This window comes from Mirounga angustirostris, unplaced genomic scaffold (assembly GCF_029215605.1).
Source record: "Mirounga angustirostris isolate CCGP_5_RB_7025 unplaced genomic scaffold, mMirAng1.0.hap1 SCAF_4, whole genome shotgun sequence".
Lineage (NCBI taxonomy): Eukaryota > Metazoa > Chordata > Mammalia > Carnivora > Phocidae > Mirounga > Mirounga angustirostris.
In genome coordinates this window covers 19861581-19885546 of record NW_026991712.1, presented here as the reverse complement: position 1 = coordinate 19885546, position 23966 = coordinate 19861581, and the positions used below count along the sequence as shown (strand labels likewise).

General features: G+C 41.2%; 2 protein-coding genes and 1 long non-coding RNA gene across 8 annotated transcripts in view; 1 reads left to right on the top strand and 2 right to left on the bottom strand.

Moving 5' to 3' along the window:
* The window catches only part of TAF2 (TATA-box binding protein associated factor 2), an 83674-nt gene extending 81014 nt beyond the window's left edge, over positions 1 to 2660 (bottom strand). For 3 of the 5 annotated variants that reach the window (XM_054512480.2, XM_054512481.2, XM_045895992.3), the window contains exons 1-2: positions 2286 to 2659; positions 1811 to 1865 (exon numbers count right to left, since the gene is read on the bottom strand). In XM_054512480.2, coding sequence (XP_054368455.1) covers positions 1811 to 1865; positions 2286 to 2368 — 138 coding nt within the window. In that variant the 5' untranslated portion in view covers positions 2369 to 2659. Of the gene's footprint in view, positions 1 to 1810; positions 1866 to 2285 lie in introns of all 5 variants that reach the window. The other 2 variants (XM_054512479.2, XM_064587957.1) reach the window with 1 other exon arrangement.
* Positions 2661 to 2977: 317 nt separating this feature from the next.
* DSCC1 (DNA replication and sister chromatid cohesion 1) lies at positions 2978 to 19575 on the bottom strand. 2 transcript variants are annotated; one of them, XM_045895997.3, is made up of 9 exons: positions 19136 to 19575; positions 16774 to 16942; positions 14063 to 14197; positions 11765 to 11855; positions 10493 to 10631; positions 9778 to 9830; positions 9442 to 9596; positions 6774 to 6812; positions 2978 to 4124 (listed from the first exon to the last, which is right to left on the bottom strand). In XM_045895997.3, exons 1-9 carry the CDS (start codon positions 19312 to 19314, stop codon positions 4080 to 4082), a joined length of 1005 nt encoding a protein of 334 aa, XP_045751953.1. In that variant the 5' UTR covers positions 19315 to 19575; the 3' UTR covers positions 2978 to 4079. The 2 variants fall into 2 exon arrangements, with proteins under 2 accessions (XP_045751953.1, XP_045751952.1); XM_045895996.3 differs by having other exon boundaries at positions 6774 to 6922; positions 19136 to 19561.
* An 868-nt stretch (positions 19576 to 20443) lies between these two features.
* LOC135363960 (uncharacterized) lies at positions 20444 to 23433 on the top strand. The gene is made up of 2 exons (XR_010410397.1): positions 20444 to 20753; positions 22485 to 23433. It is a non-coding gene; the product is annotated as an uncharacterized LOC135363960 (long non-coding RNA).
* The last annotated feature ends 533 nt before the right edge of the window (positions 23434 to 23966 follow it).

The window sequence follows — 23966 nt, the reverse complement described above, 5'->3', positions numbered from 1 at the left end:
CTGTTCCTTGTTGCAACCTAGCGTGCCCCACCATCTCTTGGTTTCTCTTAATCCTGTTTGTTCTAAATAGTCCTTTTACAACTTTCCCTCAATTAACCTGTATGAATATGCAGCTTATTTCCTTCTAGGACCCTAATCCATTCACCATCCAACCAATTTTTCCAGTGGGAAACCCCCAAATCACTCACAACTCCTTCCTAACATTCTTAGTAAGAGTCATCTCAATTCCTTCCCATCATTATTTCGGCAGGTGCAGAGGAGGTGGAGAGGGGGAACAACAGACAGAAAGGAGCTGCAGGTGACTCTTAGGTCATCCTTGATTAAAAAATGGCTCCATCACTTTCTAACTTTATGCCCTGAAGAAAGTTAGTCTCCAGTCTTTCAGCTGCTTTAATTTTAAAAATTAGGATTAAAATAGCGTCTCCTTCATGGGGTTTTTGTGATTAAGTGAGGTCACACACATAAAACCTTAGAAAAGTCTCATACATAGAATGTACTCAATAAACATTCACTATAATTCAATCACATCAACTCTATTTCTATACCACTTTCATTATTGTTATTTTCTTTCAGGGCTTCATCATTTCTCCACAAGATTATTACAGTAACTTCTTAACTAAATTCCCTAATTCTCATATCTTCCCTACCTAATTACTACAACACAACACACCTAAAGTATCCTTCCATGAAGGACAAGGTAAATACAGTTGACCCTTGAACAACGCAGGTTTGAACTGCACAGGCCCACTTATATGTGGATTTTTTCCTAATACAGGGCAGTAATGTAAATGTACTTTTTCTTATGATTTTCTTAATAACACGTTCTTTCCCTACCTTACTTTATTACAAGAATACAGTATATAATAAACACACAAAATATGCATTAATCGACTGTTCATGTTACCGGTAACACTTCTGGTCAACAGTGGGCTCTGAGCAATTAAGTTTTTGACAAGTCAGAAGTTATACCCATATTTTTGACTGTGCAGGGAGTCGGGGCCCCTAACCCCTACATTGTTCAAGGGTCAGCCGTAATCATAGGCAGGGAATATTGATAGAGAAATTCCTTAAATAAGGAGATAGGACTTAGTGAACCTTTAGGGATTCTAAGATTCCTATAATAGGTTACTTTTTTATTTAACTGTACAGCTCATCTTGAGTAAACATACATATACAGGGGTAACAGTTCCAGAGGGAAGTTCAAGCCACCACTACCCACCCCCGCACCTGGCAAAAAAAACCAAAGATAGCTCACTAAGATTTTGTCTCTTTAATACAGGTTCCCCCAAATTAAGTACTTAGGCAGCCAAGGACTGCCCCAGAATGGATTATACATGCAATCTATACACATCAAAGGAAAGGGGTGGTGTTTACAAGATTTCAAACACCTTACCTAAACCTTTACAAAGCAATGCTCCTAAATCAGGTCAGCCAAGAATCAGAAAACAAAACTGGCCTCTTAGCAGTCAAGTTGAGTCAGTGAGAGTGCTAACCTTAACTTTTTTCCACAGAAGAAATTTCACTATGGGCTTATTCTTGTTTCATGCACAATTCTGAAATGCTTGGTAATACAGACTTTCATATTCCACAACAGATTAAACAGGATGTTTATCCAGAAACAAAAAAAAGAGAGAAGGGAGACTTGAGGCAGTCAGTATAGCAGCAAGGCTATGCACCTCGGGAGTCACACAGATCTGAATTCTAAATCTTACCTCTTCTTGGAACATAGTCATTTGGAAGGGAAAGTTTGTAAATATTGTAAAGGGTGTCTGAACTTGTTACTGCTTACAATTGTTGAGAATGTACTTACCACAACAGATTTTCTCTGGAAGTTTATGTTGTTGATGCAGACAACCTGATGGGTTGTATATTAAAAAAGAAAAAGAAGATACTCCTATTATTAAATAAAAGCATAATTCTACCGAAGTGTAAATAAGTTCTAAGCAGCTTACAATCATACTTTATCTTTTATTTTACAATCCTACTAATTAAGGTAACTGCATGTTTTAAATTTAGTAATAGCCACGAAAATAGATTTCTTTGTATAAAAATACGGCTAGGTACTTTCAGAAAAACACTTATTCACCTGCAAGGGACATTAAATCTGTTGAACAATACCGCCATTCAAAACCATACATACTGCCCTACAAACGGCATTTCCATCACGGTGAGTGGGCTCTAGTTTTCCACTACATTTCCCAGGCTCACCAAGGCAGCTTCAAGCAATCACAAAATATAATTAATAAAAACAAAAGCTAGGAAAGGAATAAAAAAAAAATACTTATAATTTATATGGCCTTGGGCTTTCAAAGCCCTTGTCTCCTTTCTTCCTGTTCATTCTGGCGGGCTCTAAACCAGTTGGCGGCATGAAGCGCTCCCACCGAGCTTCGCTTCCCCGTTTCCCGGGGGGCTGCGGGGTATCACCAGCCTCCGGCACCTCCCACTCCCCGCTCCCCAACGCTCCCGACAGTCATGCCCCGCGGCCAGGGCTCCCTCGGCGCCCACACCCCGCCGCCGCCTCAAACTCGCTCCCGCGACTCGGCTCCTTTTAGCCGTCCCCGGCGAGCTTGTTACGAAGATGCTCCTCTCAACAACCGCTCAAAGCCACAGACAGCCGACATCTTGCCCGTCACCTCTGACCTCTGGCGTCAGCGGAAGTGGGACGGCGGCGAGGGCGGGAGCCGGAAGTTCCGTCAGTGGGTGGGGCTCGCGCGATCATAAGAGGGGTTTTTGCCTTTGCTTTTCCGGGCACATGCAATGGGAGACAACTGTTAATAATATTAAGAAATATATAATGGTTTGCGAAGAGCGGGGCGGGGACATAGAACAGGGATACATGAAACCAGGAGAAGGGGGGTGTCCCGCTGGTTTGCTGTGTGAAGGGACACCATGAACCATTGGGCCCCCGTGATGGAAGCTGTGAAACATGTAATTAGACCCCAGGTAGTCTAACTCAAACTTCAGAGTCCTCACTAGGTAGCGCTGCCTCAGTATTTTATTTTTTAAATAATTTTACATACATACAAAACATTTATTGAAAAGACAAATATTTTGAAGCCATCGACATTTGCAGTTCATGTGCAAGAGGATAAAACAGTTGTAAATTTCAATAACAGTTAAATCTTGGGTTAGGTAATTGTGGATTATGCATTAACATTTTTCCAACCTTGGATCAGATTTATCTTTGGCCTAAGCCCTCCAACTGTCCTGGTGACAGGTTTATTAGCTAAGTTAAAATTAATCTGACCTTTGGTCTAAATGAATACAAATCAGGAAAATAAAGCTATAAAGGAACTTTATCAAGCATTCCAAAACCCATCAGACATTACTTGCAGTTTTCCAGTACTACCCGTGTCAGTTTTCTCCATTACGGGACTATAAATTGCTCTATTAGTATTCTTCACGTAAGATTGAGGATCAAATCCATTTCATCCCAAAGTGCACATGGACATCAGCCAGGCAACATAGCAGCTATTACCAAGCCAATTTCATCAATGCAAATGACTAAGTTAAGTAACAGAGGATCTAGTGACTCCCTGTCTTGGTGGAATGTTGAAAATAGAGGGGAAATCACTTGAGAAATGACATTTAAGTGAATAAATAATTACTCTTCTAGGAAACTATTACTATTTAGTTCTCTGAAAAAGCCTTTAAATTTGTTAATGATTAGAACGTCAAATCCTAATTAAAGGAATGCAATTTTAAATATAAAAAAGGCAACACTTTTCTATAAATAAAACCACATAGACTCGAGATATACTAAATATAGGGAATAACTTTCTTTTGTCCTTGTTTACACTGTATGCGTAATGAAAAAATAAATTGAAAGATATAGAAATATCCTATTACATTTAAGGGAAAAAGAGCAGTAGTTTCAAAATGCTTAGGATTAGGAGAAAAATGTTTCAAAGCGTGTTTCTTAAAAGCTGGAATACAAATATATGCAATAATCTTTTTCTTATAACCATCAACTTTATGAAGCAACTTTAGTCCCAAAGAACAGACTGTTGTTCTTTTAAGAAATGGGTCTTCTGGAATTGTAAACTTTAACACCATTTTGTATTGAAGAGCGAGAATATTTAGTGAGTAATGCACCTATGGTTTGCTTCTCTCCACACAAATCTCTGTGGGAACAATAAAAAATAAAAAGAATAGCATGAGTATGTTAGGGAACATAATATTCACAGTGCTAGTTATTTGTATCTCTCTTGCCTAAGTCCATCTTTCCAACAAGCATAAGGATGTATGTTTGTGGGAGAGACAGGGTAGGGAGTGGTTACTAAGCCTTAATTGAACTAGGTACTTTACATGTATTACCTCGTTTAACCACAGAAAGAGTAAAAGTAATGTATTATTTAACCCCACATTAGATATGGGGCTCAGGTAGTCAAGGATGGAACCAAACTTCGCTGCCCGGTCTGCATGACTTCTAAGTCCAATTTGTTTTTTTCCATTATATCACACAGGCTCCAAATTAGAAATACAAGCCATGTGATATAGGAAGGTCTAGATACGGAGACCCTGGATCCTAAGCTACTTGTGTGTGCTTATTTATGTTACCCACCCTTCCTGAATTTTAGCTTCGTCTTGTATACCCGAAGAGGAGAAGGACTATGACTGGAACAAAGGAGGTGAAGGAAGAATGAGAGGACATGAGCTGGAGAAGGGAGCAAGGGCAAAGTCATACAGGGCCTTAAAGAACATGGAAAGAAGTTGTGATTTAATTCTAAGTATAAAGGGAAGTCACTAGGAGGGTTTTCATTAATGGAAAAGCAGAATGTGATCTAAGTTTTAAATAATGGAGGCAATGAGTTGATGATTATGGAAGCTAAGTGGTGAGTACATGGCGGGTTCATTATGTCATACTGTCACTTTTGAATGTTTAAAATTTTCCAAAATAAAAAGTTTGAAAAGTGGGACAGGAGAAGAGGGGGAAAATATAAGTAGGGAGACCAATTCAGAGGCAGGTACTAGATGATCCATTAGGATTTGCTCATAGTTTGAACCAGGGAGCAAGAGAAGAAAAAGACAAGTATGATTCCCAGACTGTTTGCTTGAGTAACTGCATTAATGGTGGTGATGTTACTGAGAGGTGGAAGATGGGGTTAGGACAAGGTGGAACCACAGTTCTGTTGTGAGCATGTCAGGTTTGAAATTCCTCTTAGATATCCAAGTGGAAATGTTCAATAGGCAGCTAGATAAGAGAAACTGGAACTCGGGGGAAAGATCAAATATGAAGATAAAATTAGGAAGTCATTAAGTTTAAATCCAGGTCTAGATGAGGGCACCAAGGGAAAAAATATAAATGGAAAAGCAGATGGTCAAGAATAGTCATGGAGCACACCAACATTTAACGATTGGAAAGAACAGGGAGACATGAGAAAGAGACAGAAAAGGAGCTGCCTCGGGAGAGAAGGGACAAAAATTGATGTGTTTAGAAAGTGGTCCACAGTGTCCAACAGTTCTAAGAGGCCAAGTAAACAAGGACAGACAGTTGACCACTGAAATGTAGAAAGACAGAGATGCCAACAGGTTAAGGAAAGAATGGGAGACAAAGAAGCAGAAAGGAGTACACAAACTTTCAAAAGGAATTTCTTGTGAAGGAGAGCAGAGGCTATGGGGTCCAGTAGGTTGTTGTTTTTTGAAATGAGCACTACTACTACGATATACCATATATTGATGGGAATAATCCAGCAGGTAGGGAGACATCAATAACAAGGGGGAAAATGATAACTAGAGGATGTATGTCTTTAATAAGGCCAGAGGGATGGATCTAGTGCAGGAGGAGGACTGGCCTTAGGAGCAGGGATGGTTCATGCATTATAGAGGAAGGACTGCAAAGGGAGTATGTATGGACATAATACAAAGAGACTGGCAGGTTTGGCGGTAGGAAAGAAGTTGTCCTTGTCTTTTCTCATCTGTTTCTATTTTCTCAAGAAACGAGGTCACAAGCTGAAGGTGAAGAGGAAAAAGAAGGTATTGATGACATGAAAAGCAAAAATATGAAAAGTGAGCTCCAAGGGTAGAAAAGTTTCATTAGGAAACGGTGCTTTGCCAAGGACCCAGGTAAGTACCACTCAAGCTCTTAAGTAAGACTGGCAAGTTCCATTGTGTCTTTTTCTCCAGGAAATTTGTCATCTGCCCATGTGTAGGCACAGAGTAAGCAGAAAAGTTGAGTTTTATCTTTATGGATTCTTTTTTGCCAGAGAGGTGTGACAAGGGGGAGAAAGGGCCATAGGAGCAAAGTATGCCCAGTAGAAGCTAGAGACCCTGAGCAGGAAATCCAACCTGGGTAAAGGGAGGAGAGGACACGAGAGCTAAGACACAGTAAAGAGGTGGCAGCATTAGTACATTTGAGGTCCTGTAAACAGTGACTAATGAGCTAGGTAGTTCTTCTGCAATCTGGCATCTACCAAAATGTTAAAGTGAGGCATCAGGAAAGAGAGGAGGTGTCCATCAGAGAGAGGGTTTGCTTTAGAGCCATAGTGGGGTATGCAGTCTGAGTGGGCCTCAAAGAGCTGCAGTTTTGCAGGGAGGAGGGCAGAGAAGTGGTTTTAGAGGCAGCATGAGAAAGACAGACAACACATTCCCCACCTCCAGGATCAGAAGTTGTGAAGAATGACAGAGAAAACAGCCACCACTTGAAAAAGTTTCAAAGGAAGCCATGTCCTCAGGGAACACTCAAAAAAAAAAAAAAAAAAGTGTCCTAATCATAAATCTAAAACCCCTATGCTACAAAGAACTCTCAAAATCCACTTTAGTAAATTACTTACTGAATATATGGAGCAATGTCTTCTTCTGTCCACTTTTCCCTTAGAGAGAATAGACTGTTAAAACGTTCTTGATTATCCTCAGGCAAATCATCTACTTTTAGCAAAAATATGATTTCTGGTCTTGAGTGTCTATCCACCAAGGCTAACCCCTATTTAAAAATGAAATGAAAAAGGGCAGTTAAAATAACGGTCTAGTGTCTAAATACGACTCATTCTTTTACCTTTAGGTTTGGCTGAGCCCAAGCCGCTAAAAATGTCAGCTATGTGAAACTTACACAAACTACCCAGAAACCCTCAATAGCCTTTTTCATAAAAAGAGTTCCGTTAAACAGTGAATTCTCCTTTTCCCTTCTACAATCTGGCTTCTGCTGCTCAATTTATCAGGTTAGCTCTAGTTCAAAGTCACCAATGACCTGTCATTGCCAAATCTAGTGAGCCCTTTCCTTGGATTTGCTAGCCCTGTTTTCTTCATTAATGTTGCTTCCTCCCTCTTTGAATCTCCATTGCTGACATCACCGTCTCATTATTTTCCTCCGAACTCAATGTTGTAGTTCCTTGGGGTTCCTACCCTGATCCCCCGACTTGTCTCACTGTCACTGTCCTGAGTGGCTCAACTCACCTCGACTAAACCTAGGGCTGCAAACACTACTTACTTGCTAATGACAGTAACATAGGCATTTTCACCTCAAATTGCTCTTCCGAGAACGAGCACAAGAACTCTATATCCAAACCTATCTATGAACCCATTGTGTTTGTTACCCAAAACTGCTCTTATCCCATTATCCTAGGAAACCATGAAACCTGGGCATTATCCTCGATTCCATTATTCAAACCCTGCACCTACATGGTCACTTAATCCTATAGATTTTAAGGCCTCAACATTTCCCTTATCCATTCTCCATCACCTATTTCTTTGGCCAGTACTTTCTTAGCTAGGAGTACGTAACTATAGAGAGCCTGGAGATTTCTCCTTTTTCATAATCTAGCCAACCTTCCATCCAACCATCCTCAATGTCATAGTGTTCTTTCTAAAAGGCAAAATTCATCAGGTAGCTCTTCTGATGTCACTAAAAGGCCCCAGAGAGCTTTCTAAATAGGAATGAAATTCCTTAGCACAGACCATAGTGTCCCTCACTGACTCACCAGCACCTTTTACTCTAGTCCTGCATCCCTACTAATAGTGCCCCAATTTGTATCCCTCCATGCCTTGGAACATGCTCTCCTGGGTCCTCATCTCTGCCCTTCCATCTAGAGTTCATAGTTCATCCTTTCAAACTCAGCAGCTCCAACAGCCATGCCTTCAGAAAATCATCCCCGATCGACCAGTCAGATGGATAAGTCCCTTTTCTTTGCCCCCATAACATCTTATACATGCCCTTCCCATGACACAGATCACTCTACATTATAAGAAAAGATTTATACATGTAATGTGCACACCCCCATCTCCAGAGCCCAGGCTGAGGACCCTGACAGCACGTGGTTTTCTTCTCAGCATCTAGCATGGTGCCTAGACATAAAAGGAACTCTAAATATTGAGCAAATCCTTTCACGCTGTAACACATACTTACTGAGCATACCCTGAGCATAAGCCAGGCAGAATGCTGTACATTGGCAAGCAACAGTGAACAAAATTCTATCACAGTGGAGAGTGGGAAACACCCATAATTAAACATTTTCCCAGAGCTAAGCGGTGAGTGCCTGGAAGGAAAAATACAGGGTGCTCTGACCAAGTAAAACAGGAGGCATTGTTTTTTTAGAAAAAAGAAAAGCATCCTTGAGGAAGTGACTCAAAGATGAATAGGAGGTGGCAAGGAGAAATTACAAAGAAGGTCATTCTAGAACAAAAAGCCTTATGGGCAGGTCCTAAGGTAGGAGAGAGCTTGATGATCTTGAAAACCTGAAAGACTGCTGGTATGCAGTGAGCAGGAGAGAAGGAGGAAGAGATGGAGCTACAAGGGAGATGATGAAGTGTTTTGTAGGCCAAGATACAAATTCTGGATTTTTTTTTTAAGATTTTATTTATTTATTTGAGAGAGAGAGAGAGAGCATGCACACGAGTGCACAAGCAGAGGGGAGGGGGGAAGGGAGGAGGGAGAGGGAGAAGCAGACTCCCCACTGAGCAGGGAGCCGGATGCAGGACTCGATCCCAGTACTCTGGGATCATGACCTGAGCCAAAGGTAGACGTTTAACCGACCAAGCCACCCAGGCGTCCTCCTGGATTTTCTATCTTAAATGCTACGGGCAACCGTTAAATCATTAAGGATGACGTTCATCTAATCTGACTGGCATTTTTCAAAAGTCATTCTAGCAGCACTGCAGAGAATGGATCGGAGGTGGGCAAAATTAAAAGTACAGAGGGCCCGCTGAGGGACTCCACTGCTCTTTATAGCCAGACAAACATGACAGTGGACTACAACAGTGCTGGTGGAAACAGAAATGCAGCAGGTGGGAAGCAGGATTAACTGCACACAGGCCTGAGGGATCTCACTGAGGCGACAGAAACGTTCTAAAACTAGTGTCGGACTGAATGTATAGTCTGCTCCTAATGGAGATGGTGGCTAGGAAAATAAAGTGTCTCCAAGCTCAGTGGCAATACAGATTTCATGTCACCCAGTAACTAACGAGACCCCATTGAGTTATGGTAGCAATCACCACTGCTAACCTTACCTTAAGCTGATCAAGACGAGTTATCATTCCTTCGGGAACACTCTGCTGCCACACTTCTTGAAACTCAGCGAGGTTAAATTTCACTGCATTCTGAAGGAGCATCTGTGCTGTTGCTCTGCATATTTTATCAGCACTCAGTGCAAAATAAACTTCACCTAAGGAAGAGGAAGTTTCATATTGTCTTCTGACTCCAATACACTACTACTGTATCCTTTTCCCTAGCGCAATTTCTCAGAAAAAATTACACACAACTCACCTCCTGCAAACGCAGGCACACGTTTCAGAAAGGCATACCAATCTTAACACAAACAAGTTAAAATATTTTCCAAATCTTACCTTCCTCTACATATTTCTTTCCATAACATTTAAGACAGTGTGCAATCATTTCCCTGAAAAATTTAAAACACTCCTTTGAAAAGTTATCAATACATTTTTATGCATTATATCTTAAACACCATTGCTAACTAAAAACTTAAGATATAAATTTGAGATTTGAAATACTAAGTGATTTTGGTTGCCAAGTAAAATTTTACAGGAGGAACTAACTAAAATATACTGGAAGGCTACTACGTGCCAGGCCCACGCTAAACATTTTTTCATGAATTACGTAAGCATACGATAACTCACGCATCATTATTTATTTATTTATTTAAAGATTTTATTTATTTATTTGACAGAGAGAGAGAAAGCGAGAGCAGGAACACAAGCAGTGGGAGTGGGAGAGGGAGAAGCAGGCTTCCCGCCGAGCAAGGAGCCTGATGTGGGACTTGATCCCAGCACCCTGGGATCATGACCCGAGCCAAAGGTAGACGCTTAACGACTGAGCCACCCAGGCACCATTCTTTATATTTTTTAAGGTAGGAAAAAAAAAAAGATGATGCACATTTATTCAGTCCAGTGACCAAAACTCCTAAGTCCTTCCTGGTTCTTTTATTTTTTAAATTTCTGTAAGACATCAAAATATAGTCTACTCCCTATGTTTAGTTGCACCCTGGGAAATAATTTTCTTTCCTTTAAGGAAGTTTGGAAAGATAGTAATTAAAATACTTACTCTGGCTCCAATGGTCCAAGTTCCTGAAGGCAAGTATTCAAAGGAACTTTATCAAAAGACCAAGATTCAGAATCCACAAGCTGAGTTACGTGATTTAGAAGTTTCATCTCATAATCAAATTCAAGAATCCTCCAATAACCTACAAATTCCCAAAGTACATTGTAAGCAAATTAATTGGCTAATAGATTGATAAAGAAGCAGTGTGCTCTTGCCCAGTACAAAAAAGAGACACTAGAAGTCTTAGCTTTCTTTATAAGCAAGGCTTCTTTTTATGCTTTTCTCCTAATCATTACGAATTGTGTCTGGAGAGAAACCCTAGTGGTTTTTAAAAAGTACCTTACATATGACTCATTTTTTTCAAGTGCTTTAATAATGATTTCAGAATAATCTTGTCAATCTAAATGGAAGTGCAGAAACCTGTAGCTGGTTCAGTGATTTCAAGAGAACATTGTACAAATGAGGTGAAGGTCATAGGTTGGATATCCCACATGGTGATCTCCACTCTGGGGCACTGGCATGGTTATAACTCTCATCTAGTTGTCTTGCAGAGGTGTTCTTGGGCTCATAAAGAAGCCTAGGTCACTCAAGAGTCAACAGACTCAGAGGTATGATATGAACCGGTAGCAAGATAAAGGCTGGACATCAAGATACCTTTCCCTATTCTTGTGAAAGATCACAAAATGCCAACTGATCATTGAAGGCACCACCACCACCCCTGGAGAAACAAATCAAGTACAAATCCACCATTTCCAAGGGAGAATGTTACTATTGTTATTCTGAAAAAAATAAAGGCAACATTAGAAAAGGGAGTGTGTGATGTCAATCCGAGAAAATGCCAGGAATAATCTATGCACCCCTCGACACATACCAAAATTTTATACATCCCCAGGCAAGAAGTGAAAAATGCAGAGGGTTGCATTAAAATCCACTGGTTTCTAACCTCAACATTCATGGTACCCATATACTGTAGCAATTAACAGGAGGCATCCATAATTTAAAACTTTATTTCCACTGTTTAGGATCAAATGTGCCTCAAGAAAAACCCCTGTAAGGAGTGGTTGGAGTCACCGGTCACAGTTGGACCTCTTCATGTAAACATCACATGTAGTCTCTACCCCACATCCAAAAACATAAATATCATCAGCTTTAAGCCCAAAAGAAGATTAAATAGATAATATGCAATGGGATGAAGAGGTCCATAAATTTCTTTCTCACATGATGCTGGTGGAAACAGAAAATTCCATCATTAATAATTATGATAAGTAATGCTACCTTCAATCTCACAGGCATTTAGAACTTGTAACTGGACCATTATTTCTTCCTCGCTTGCCTGAATTTGATCAAGCAAATCTTCAGTTGTATACTGAAACAAGGAAAAAAAAAAAAAAAAAAACCATTCTAAGTCCTCTGAAGAATATTTTTTTAGACTTATTGAATTTGAGAGAATAGATACATAGAACAGATTAAGGCAATATTTACACTATAGTTCAAGTTCTTCTGATAACGTGTAATGATGACTACATGAAATCTAAGAACAAAATATAGGGGTAAATCTTTGTGATGTCGAATTTAGCCATAGTTTCGTAGATAGTATGCCAAAAACACAAGCAGCAAAAGAAAACAGATAAATTGGATTTTATCAAAATGAAAAACTTTTGTACTTCATCAAAATATCAATGCAAAAGGACAAATATTGTATAATTCCACTTGTATGGGATATTTAGAATAGTCAAATTCACAGAGATGAAAAGTAGAATGAATAGTGATTGTCAGAGGATGGGAGCAGGGGAGACTGGGGAGTTGGTGTTTAATGGGTATATAGTTTCGTCTTGGGGAAGATGAAAGGTTTCTATGGATGCATGGTGGTCATGGTTGCATAATAGTGTGAATGTACCTAATGCCACAGAACTATACACACAAAAATGGTTAAAATGGTGAATTTTATGTTATGTATGTTTATCACAATTTTTTTTTTTAATCAAGAAAGTAAAAACACAACCCACAAAATGGGAGAAAATAGAAGCATATTATATACCTGGTAAGGAACTTGTATTTAGACTATATAAAGAATGCTCCTACAACTCAGTAATACAGTGACAAATAACCGAATAATTGGACAAAGGAGTTCCTGGATCGACAATTTTCAATGAAATATAAATAGTCAAGAAGCACATAAAAAGATGCTCAACATCATCAGTCATTAGGGAAATGCACATGAAAACCACGATGATACCACTTCAAATCCACTGGTATTGATATAAAAAAAGACAGATAATAACAAGTGTTGTCAGGGAGGTGGAGATATTGGGAGTCCTCATACAATAGGAATGTAAAATGGTGCAGCCACTTTGGAAACAGTCTGGCAGTTCCTCAAAAAGTTATAAAGAGTTACCCTATAACCCATCAATTCCACTCTTATTATGTACATACCCAAAAGAAATTAAAACACAGGTCCACTAGAAACTTGTACATGAATGTTCACAGGAATGTCCTTCATAATAATCAAAATATGGAAAACTACCCATGTCTCTCAACTGATGAATAAAATATGATATACCCATAAAATGGAGTATTTTTAGCAATAAAGAGAAATAAACTACTGATATATGCTACAACATGAATGAACCTTAAAAAACATCACAAGTCAAAAAAGCCAGTGAGAAAAGGTCACATATCATATGATTCTCTTCATATGAAATGCCCAGAAAGGGCAAATCAGGAGCAAATCAAGAGATTGAAAGTAGATTAGTGGTTGCCTAGGGCTGAGTGGGAGAGGGAAGCAGGGAAAGGTAAGATTAGAAGGTAACAGTTAAAATTAGAAGGTACAGGGTTTCCTTGGGGTGATGAAAATATTCTGAACATCATCGTGGTGACTGACCACACAACTCTGTGAATGTCCTAAAACCACTGAATTAAAGTCACTTTAAAATGAGTGAACTGTCTGGTATACAAAATTGTATCTCAATAAAGTGATTACCAAAAAGAGAAAAAGAAAAAGAAAGAAGAAAATCAATCAGTCAAAGGAGAAAAAGAGAACATAAATATGGTCTTCAGAATGCCCGTGCAGGTCTATAATTTCAAACTACATTAAAAACTGGAGAATTTTTTTTACTTGGCTTGTAAGTAGTTTCCCATACTTTCAGGAAGCAGTTAATTTTCACATAATCAGAATACTTTCCATTTCCATAAAATCTTGTTTGAAGAGCCTCTAATTATAATTTTTAATTAAATAAAAATTAATTTATCTTCTAAAAAACATATTCCATAGTTAGGAACCTGTGAAGCTTTCAGCTATGTAAATGACACCAGGATATCTAGGATTTGCTTTAAAGTACTCCTGAAAAAGAAGGGAAAAAAAAAAAGTGGGAAGCAGCAGGGGGACAGAAGCAGCAAGATTGACAAAATATTGATAAATGTTCAACTGGGTGATGAATATATGGGGGTCTTTCTGCTTTGGGGTATATTTGAAATTTTCATAATATAAATATAAACACTGAAAGTAAGAATGTTGCCATCAGTGCCTCTAATTATAGTTCTATTTTTTAAGTTTCAAATGAAAATAAGTCTTACTTTTGAATGATTTGAATCCTTTTCTTTTTGACTGTCGGGTCCTTCATAGGTATTTTCCATCAAAAGTTTCTTTAGCTTCTTTAATTTAGGTCTGCATCTTCTTAATTCCCAATAATTATTAGAAAAACCAAAGATCTAGAAAATATAAAGATATAACCTTTTAGGGGCCATTCTAAAAGAAAATTTCATACAAAATTTCAACCAATTCATCTGCTCTCAAGAAGAAGAGAGAGCCAGGTAATCTGCTTTCTACTGAGAAGACCCCCTCCAGGCATCTCAAGCAAATGGATGGGTATCTTCAGGAAGATCTTTTCAAACCCCAGTTAAGAAGACACTGCCAACAGAGTGAGAACCAGTCATTGAGCTCAGTATCTCAAGTGTACTATGGAAACTAGGGTATGCCCAGAAAAAGAATGATCAGAATGGTGACCATTCTGCAAATCTGATAGAATACTTTTAGGCTGGAAAACAAAAAATTAAGAAGACATGATCACAGTCTTCAAATAATGAAGGGATGTTAAAGGAGAGAGAGAGTATCCTTGTTCTGCGTTGCTTATGGTTTCAAAATCTAGCAGAAAGTTAAGGAAGAAATATTTCTTTTCAGTGCAAGAACTTCCTACTATCTAGAGTTGCAGCTAATTCCCTATTGTGAAACAGTGAGAGGCTCATCACTCAAAGCAATCCAGTTGACGGTGGCTACTTGGTGGGTGAGTATCTGTTACCCCTCCCTACCTCCCCAGAGGTACCTATCTTGTACCTACCTTGCCAATATCTAGCACTTGGTAGGTACCCAGTAAGTGGTTCACATAAATAAGGAAAAAAGGCTGAACTGGATTATATGCAGGGTGCCTTCCAACTCTAAAATGCAAGGTCAGGGGATGCTTCTACTTTCAAACTAGTACAAGGCTTAAGTGATTAGACAAACCTGATGGTAATGTTGTTGAACCCGAGGATTCCAAAAGAGGAGCTTAAGACCAAACCAAAAAGATCAATTTCATCTATGGTTCACAAACTGACAGGCTGCTGGCTATATCCAAACCACAGATGCTTGTGTGTTGCTTTGTGTTGTGTGGAAGGGATAGGAATATAGTATAGAGTTGAAACTAGCTGCTGACACAGAAATATTAGAGGAGATTTTGTCCCAAGATCTAAATGTCAAGGTTTACCTGAAAACAAGAAGTCAGAAGATCTGGCAGCTCTGGACCTGCTTTCCCACAAGGCCAAGCTGTGGCCGCCCACCTACGTGGGACTTGTGTTCTTCAATTTGCCACAGACCCCACCATTCTCTATTATTGCAGAGACTGGTAACCACTACCATTTTATCAGCAGCAGCCTGCTTGGCCCACGTGCATTCCTCACCTAGCCCTTCTAGGCATCTGAAGTGCAACCACAGATTAAACCTTTAGTTGGTAGATCTTTGGGGCGTTCCAGTCAGTTAAGTGTCTGCCTTTGGCTCAGGTCATGATCCCGGGGTCCTGGGATCTAGCCCTGCAATGGGCACCCTGCTTAGTGGGAAGTCTGCTTCTCCCCCTCCCTTTGTCCCTCCCCCGACTCCACTTGTGCTTTCTCTCTCAAATAAATAAAATCTTAAAAAAAAAAACAAAACCTTAGTTGGTAGATCTGTTACACTTTACCCAGTCTCAGTGCACAGAATTTCCATAACGAGAGCTCAGAAGTACTCCCATATTGTTATACCCCTGCAAAAACACCTACAAAACAGGTACGCGATGAAAAAGTAACATCTTTTACAAAAGGCTGAACTGCCCATATTTCTAGTTAATTACAATTGAACCAAAATAGAAAATTTACTGGAAGTTATTCTGTTCTAACAACATCATGGGTCACTGACATTTCCCAGTATTTTCCCTTATTTCTATGCCAATTCTAAGGCAGTAGTTGGCCTAAAGTCATTCTGAGAGAATTAAAAGCCGTGTTTTGATCATGATGTGTGTAATAACCTAGCCAAGATGGAGACTTCTATTTGGTATCTATAAGCAGTAGTCTCCATAATAATTAAGAATTTATTATGCATGGCTAGAGGCAGTAATGAGCTAAACCGAGAAACACACCTGCCTCAAAAATTCAAATTTCTTCATTTCTCCACCTCATAACCATTACTTAAGGTATTAGTTGTGGTTTGAGGAAGTCTCCTTTCAAAACATATCTACAGTAAGACTTACTAAAAATAGGTAAAACTTTTAGAATATATCACCTAATAACAAACTTTCCATGTTGCAGAAAATGGTCATCTTGTCTAGGACTTAAAAATCAAATAGGGAAAATAAGCCAACTTCACAAGACTCCAAACAATGCTGAAAAATTTTAAATTTCATTAGAGAACTTTTCAGATCCCGTAATTATACATTTCACAACTAAAGATTTTTTGAAAGATTTATTTTATTATTTTAGAGAGGGGGGAGGGGCAGAAGGGAGAGGGAGCGAATCTCAAGCAGACTCCCCCGCTGAGCACAGAGCCAAACTCAAAGCCCATCTCAGGACCCTGAGATCATGACCTGAGCCAAAAGCCAAGAGTCAGATGCTTAAGTGACTGAGCCACCCAGGTGCCCCCATACCTAAAGATTTTATTTTTTAATGTTAAATTTATTTTTTTAATTATGTTATGTTAATCACCATACATTACATCATTATTAAAGGCAATATTAGCACATGGGTTGTGATTCTCATATAAATTAGAAGGCAGAGAACAGTACCTCAGTGTGAATAATGTTACAATGCATTTCCTCCATCTTCAGCTGGTCCGGAGTTTTACAACCAGGAATAAAAAGCAACATATTGGAAGTGTCTGCTGTTCTCAAGTCATACGTTTTGTCTTTATTGCACAGCACAGCCTGCTCATCTTTATCACCCCGAATCACAAGACTGCAGGAAAATGGGAAAAGAAAATACATGGTTTAGAGACACCAACGGACATCTTCATTATAAACAGTTCCAAAATCCTCTAGGCTTGTAGAATTTAAAATTAAGTCTTGAGGCTGTCTGGCCCCTATTTTCATCACCCTCGAGCACATGTTGGGCTCACAAAGCAAGAGGGGGGCCTGTTGAGAGACAGAGGGGCACCAGGTGGTCTCACTAAGGAACAGTAATTCAACATGAGTAAGAAAGATCCAAAGAGCCCAAGAGGCCAACTATCACCACGTGGCATCTTCATGCAAACTGCTTGGAAGAGCACAAGACAAACCATCCAGTAACTTCGGTCAAGATGTCAATTTCCTAAATCATGTTAAAGCAATACTTCTCAAACCTATGCATAGGTACCTCAGGGAATCTTGTTAAAAAGCTGAATCCCAATCTGCAGGTCTGGAATGGGACCCAGGATTCTGCATTTCTAACAGGCTCCCAGAGGATCATCACGCTGTTGGTCCTGGTGCCCAACTAAGAGTGGGTCTTTTTTTTTTTTTTTTTAAAGATTTATTTATTTATTTATTTGACAGAGAGAGACAGCGAGAGAGGGAACAAGCAGGGGGCGTGGGAGAGGGAGAAGCAGGCTCCCCATGGAGCAGAGAGCCCGATGCAGGGCTCCATCCCAGGACCCCGAGATCATGACCTGAGCCGAAGGCAGACGCTTAACGACTGAGCCACCCAGGCGCCCCAAGAGTGGGTCTTCTTGTTTTGTTCTGAATATCCCCTAGCAATCAAAGAAGCACATCCTAGCCTACGCATCAGCTCTGTTGCAAAGAAATTGGGACTTTATAAAGAGAACTGCAATGCTAAATGAAAATACATGAAAAATATGTTTTCACAAACTGCAGTAAATAAGTTCTGACAACGGCTCACCGGTGGAAAAGAGCAAGAAGAGGAGCAGAGGGGAAGGACAGACAAAAGGAAGAAGACTAAAGACAAAGATGATGGGATTGACAAGGGCATAGACCCTAGCAGTTTTGTCTGTATAACGTTTAACTCTCCCGTACACTATTCACTTCTTTTAAAGAAATAAAAATAAAACCTGAAATAGAAGAATGTGTAAATGCTTTTTAAAATTAAGACAGTTTAAGTGAAAAGGGTTTGTTTTTTTTTGTTTCCTAGTGCTAATAACACTTAACAGTCCCAAGTACCCACTCTTCAACATTTATCTCCACATTGCACTATCCATGCTTCAATATTTTGTTTAAAGCCGTCCCCTGGCAAAAATGTTTTTTAAAACACACATTTCTAGGTCCTTCTGGATTGCCAGGTGGATGAATAGTAACTGGATAAAACCAAAGTCCGCACACCTGAAGTCCTTTCTTAAACTCCGCGCTTCCCCCCAACTCAGCTGGAATGAAAACCAATGAATGAGGCTCCCCTTGGACTTCCTTAAAGATCCTTTGTGGCTAGCATCTGCAGAGGGCCAGTTAATTATAACAGTGTCAGACGAGTAAATATGAAAACTGAAAGCCTGAAGAGTTCAATTTAAAGAAATCTACAAGAGAACAAACTACTTAATAAAAGACAGGTGTTGGATGGAGGAAGGGCGGTGCAGAAGAGAAGCAAACCAGAGCCCCTAACTCCTATTTCCAGAAGCTGGGAGCGCACAAAGTGGAATGATTCTCTAGACTTCTGCCCTTATGTTTTTCAATCCAGGGTTTTGCAGCAAATGTGTAGCTGACCCCAAATTAGAAACAGCTTCAGATTTCCATTAAATGACCCCACGCCGAGTCTGTGTTTTGAGGGCCTCCCACAATGACCAACTCTGTAGAACGGCTTTCAACTTATTCCCTACAGTCCGACCTACTTAAGGAATATAAGTAGAAGGGTATAAATATTAGATAGTAGCACCGGATTTTAAGCTAGAATGGCGGAAGTGTTCAGTGCAGTTCCTGGCATCCTGGTTAGGGTCTCCAGAACGTCACTGAGGTTCTCTTTCCTGCTTTGTTTCCGCGGACGCAGGCCTCCCCGAGATCAGCTGGACCAGCCCCCCGTATGACCTCCGTCCCGCTAAGTGGGCGGACCAGCAGTGGCGTGGACTCCTCGGGGAAAAAGGCAGCGCGCCGGAGAGGCGGCCTCCGGGCAGCTGCGAGCCCCGCGTTCAAATCAAGGCGCGTGTCCGGCCCAGTCTCCCCGCGGGGCGATCACCTGTGCCCGGCCTCCAGCTGCTGGCACAGCGCGGGCTCCAGCTCCAGCAGGCAGAAGTCGCCGGCAGCGGCGCCGGCCCCGGGGCCGAAGCCCAGGCAGTGCGCCACCGGCAGCAGCTCGGCCGCATGCAGCTTGGCGATCTGGAGCGTCGCGTCCACCTCCGCGCGGGTCCGCCGCATCGCTACGCCCGGAGGGGGGCCCCGCAGGGCTAAGGAGAGAGAACGGAGCTCGACGAGCAACCCGGACGCTGCGAAAGGTCCGAGGAGAAAGGGAGGAGACTTTCAAAGGCGCGCCGAGGCGGCGGGGGGCGTGTTTCCGGGGCGGGGCGTCCGCGGGCGCGTCGAAAGGTCCTCCCCGCGCTGGTCCCGCGGCGGCGGCGGCGGCCGCCCACCCCACGCACGGCCCCGGCTGCGGGAGGAAAGCCTCGCTGCCGCGGGGCGATCTCGGCCGGACCTCGTGGGAGCCGCGCTGCCACCCCGCCGGGCGCCAGCGGAACCCTCGCCCGCCCCTTCCGCTGCCCACCTCCCGTCTCCCGCCGGCGTCCCCCTTTCGTCGCCATCAAAATGGTCTCATTCTCCGCCAGGGGCGGGCCTTATGCTAAGCACTCGGCTTGCATCGAGTTATAAATCCTTCACCACAACCCTTTCAGGTGGTCCCCGTTCCTCCCATTTTGCAAATGAGGCAAGCTCCTGGCCCTGGGTGGCACAGCAGGAGGTGGTAAAGTCTGATTCCAGCCCTATGGTGGCTCTAAAAACAAGCAACCGGTTTTATGCAAACACTGGGTTGGGAGTGAGGCCCTGGGGGAATTGGACGGGGAATCTCACTTCTTTGCGTCTGGGGACCATCGTATCTAGGAGACAATGGCTTGGACTAGATCCATCCATTCACTGAGTAACCAGTCTGAGCTGGGTGTCAGGAGAGGGGCCGAGCCCCCTGTCCAGAGGAAAGCAACCTTTCTGGGGGCTGGGAAGGGCCTGCAGTCTCCTGGGAAAACACACACAGACTCGCCACTGCAGGATGTGTAAGCTGTTCACTCAGCTTTCTCTGTGGTGTCTTTTACAATGAATTTTACAATGAATACAACGTTTTCAGAGAAAAGCTCATCCATATAAGCACACGCATTAATAGCTTGTAAGAACATAATGTAAACTCTCCCAGGGATCCTGCAGCCTCCGTTTAGGACATTTGCTGCCCCTGACAGCTGAGGCAGCCTGGGAGGAATGTTCCACTAGTAATGTAAATCAGGCCTTGGTTAAAGTAAAAGAAGGAGGTGGGTGGGTGGGAAGGTGAGTGAGGGGTTGAATTCAAGGGAAATGAGCAGGCATTTTCTTTCAACTTCTGGGTGAAATTATATGCAACTACAGAGTAGGGCATCCCAGGGGCATGGGTGGTGCTTTAGTTGGTGGTAGAAAGGTTGGTTCCTTTTTTTTAAGATTTTATTTATATGAGAGAGAGACACACAGCGAGAGAGGGAACACAAGCAGGGGGAGAGGGAGAAGCAGGCCTCCCGCCGAGCAGGGAGCCCGATGCAGGCGGGGCTCCATCCCGGGACCCCGGCACCATGACCAGAGCCGAAAGGAAGACGCTCAACGACTGAGCCACCCAGGCGCCCCTAAAGGTTGGTTCCTATGATCTACTTCTTCATTAACCTTTTTTAATACACCTGAATGCAAGGACTATGATGGAGAAAAATGTTGACTATGTAAGGCGGTTGCATGATAAGAAACTTATGAATTGGAAGAGAATCATCTATGGCAGGTGCACTATTAACTGGAAGCAGCTTAGTGTATGAAGAATGCTGGCATTTACGTCAGGCGCCTGGCTTGGAATCTGAACTCTGCTCTCACTAGTTTTGTGACTTCGTTTCTCTCATTCCAACTTCCTTATCTGTAAAAAGAAGATAATAATACCTACATTCTAAAATGCATGGAAAGCAAAGGATATTTTTTAAATGGCAGCTTTTTGTTATTGGTATTTATTAGTTATTATTAATTATTTGTTTTTAAGGAATACTAATAATATCCAATTCTGCTATTCTGGCAGGGAGCTGGACCTTGGTTCCTCTCTTAAAATGGAATGATAGTCTATATTAATTCATTTTTTAAAGCATGTTAAGAGATACATTTCTCTAAAGTAAAAAAAAAATTCTACACATTTTTCTTAATTTTGAGGCTTGTTTAATCATTCACCTGATTACAAGGAAAAAAAAATCTTTTATTTGGTAAACGAACAGTTACAGAAAAACTTCAAAAGAGCCAACCACGTAAAATTGATAGTTTCCGTGGACACTGGAAACTTGATTATAGTGTTCATGTATTTTGTTTCATAGTGTGAAATGGGCATTTTATTTAGTAAATCATAGTTCATAAATAAAAATTACGTATTAATACCTTTTTTTGTTTCCTCTTCTTTGTTTTCATTTTTTTTTAATTTTCTTTTACTTTATTTTATTTACTTTTTTAAAGATTTTATTTAGGGACACCTGGGAGGCTCAGTAAGTTAAGCGTCTGCCTTCCGCTCAGGTCATGATTCCAGGGCCCTGGGATTGAGTCCCTCATCCAGGCTCGTTGCTCAGCCAGGAGCCTGCTTCTCCCTCTGCCCCTCCCTCTGCTCATGCTCTCTCTCTCTTTCTCTCTGACAAATAAATAAAATCTTAAAAAAAAAAAAAAAGATTTTGTTTCTTCATTTGAGAGAGAGAGAGTGCACAAGTCAGGGGCAGAGACAGGGGGAGAAGCAGACCCCCCCCTGAGCAAGGAGCCTGATGCGGGACTCGATCCCAGGACCTTGAGATCATGACCTGAGCCAAAGGCAGACACTTACCGACTGAGCCACCCAGGTGCCCCTCATTATATTTTTAATTTAACGAAGAGCCCGGTGGCTTCCAGGCATTCCAAAAACTTAAAATGTTTCATAACCATGACCTTGGTTTGGGCTCTCATTTCTATTACTGTGGCCTCGTAAGGCCTAGGTTTTCCTACTGTCCATCCCCCTTCCTACTGCCCAGATATCTCCACACCACAGTCAGTAAATTTTCTAAACATTAAGTTCTCTAATAGCATTACCCTCTGCTCACAGATCATCAACATCTCCCTCACCCTTGAAAAAAAAGCTCATACTCCTTCTGCTGGCTTCCAGGACTTTTCATGCTGGGTCCATCTTGCTTTTCCAGACTCTACACCCCCAAGTGCTTTTCATGTACACTATAGTCTAACCTACAGATGCCCCTGTCCTCCCCTAGTTTCATGTTTGTGGGTGTTGTGCGTGTATTTTTTTTTAAATTTCAGTCATAATTTAAAAATTAGTAGAGTTTCCACTAACAATGTGATTTTTCTTCTTTCTAAAAAATCAGGATATCTGGCAACATGGGACCCATTCCTGCATCGCAACAGTGAGCTAAAGCTTATGGTTTCTACAGAGTTCTCTCCAGGCCTGTGTTGGGCCCTCTCAGTCTGGAAATTCATATTCTTCCTTTCTGGGAAATGTTCTTACGTGATTTTCTTGACAACATCTCCTCCCCGTGCTCCCACATTTTTTGTTCTATATCTCTGAAGCCTATTAGTTGGACTTTCTTATATATATATGAAGATATCAATAATAGATATTTGGCTTTAGAAAGATCTTTCAGGTAGCAGTTTGAAGGATAGTTTAGGAACCGAGGCTTGAACCGGCAAGAACAGACAGAAAATTTAAATAGACAAGGGCAGAACTAATTGGTAAGAACTTGAACTGAAGGACAAAGAGAAGGAGAAATAACAAATATTCAGAAAGTAGAATGGGGGGACTTTGTGGACACTGAAGACAGTGAGAAAGGGAGAGGAATCGAGAAAGACTCTCAGAAGTAGGACCTGGGCAATGGGGAAGGTGTTCCCTAAAAGAAGTGAAATGCACGGGGACATCATTGGATTATTTGGAGCAGGGGAGTCACTTGATCAGATTGAGATTTTTGAAAGATTACTTACTAAAACTAACAGGTGTCAATTTGATCTGAGAAATGGGATATTTACATAGTTGCAAAGTACCTAAAAAATACTTAGTAATTACAAAAGAAAATATTCACTTCACAATGGTAAACTTGGAGCATGTTGGAGGAGGTCATTGAGAAGACACGACCATCATTTGACCCTCCAGCTGGACTGGAGCCTCTTCACCCCTCCCTTGTCCTTGGTATGTAAGTTCGGCCCACCATTCCCACAGCAGGAGCTGTTCCAAGGACATAGCCTCGAGACAGTAAGGTGTTGAAACCATCTGGGTGGTATATGTAACAACCTAGTTAAGGCCTCTGTATAATAAACTTTTAAGATTCTGGTGTGCGGGTGCAGATATTTCTTTGTCTTCCTGCTGCCCAAGACAAACCTCGTAATAAAGTTCCCCTCCTTATTAAAAGCTGCCACCTACCAACCTGGAGTGGTCTGCCTCTTTCTTTGGTCTCACCTTGCCCTCTATGGACGGGGGCCAGCGTGCAAACCAACAGAATATATTACCTCAATGAAGTGATCAAGGCGAACGTCACCAATATTGGGATGAACATCATGTGCCTTCTGATATGATATATTGAGCTAATCCTGCCAAAAATGCATAACCTGAATCTAAATGTAAGGAAAACCTCAGGCAACTCAAGTTGAGGGACATTCTATAAAAAAAAAAAACAAAAACAAAAAACCCCAAAACCAAAACAAAACAAAACAAAAACCTGGCCTATACCCTTCAAAAATTGCAGGGTCGTGAAGGACAAGAAAAACTGAGGAACTCTCTGAGATTATAAGAAAGTAAAGAGACATGATAATTAAATACAATATAAAATCCTAGGTTAGATCCTAGACTAGGAAAAATT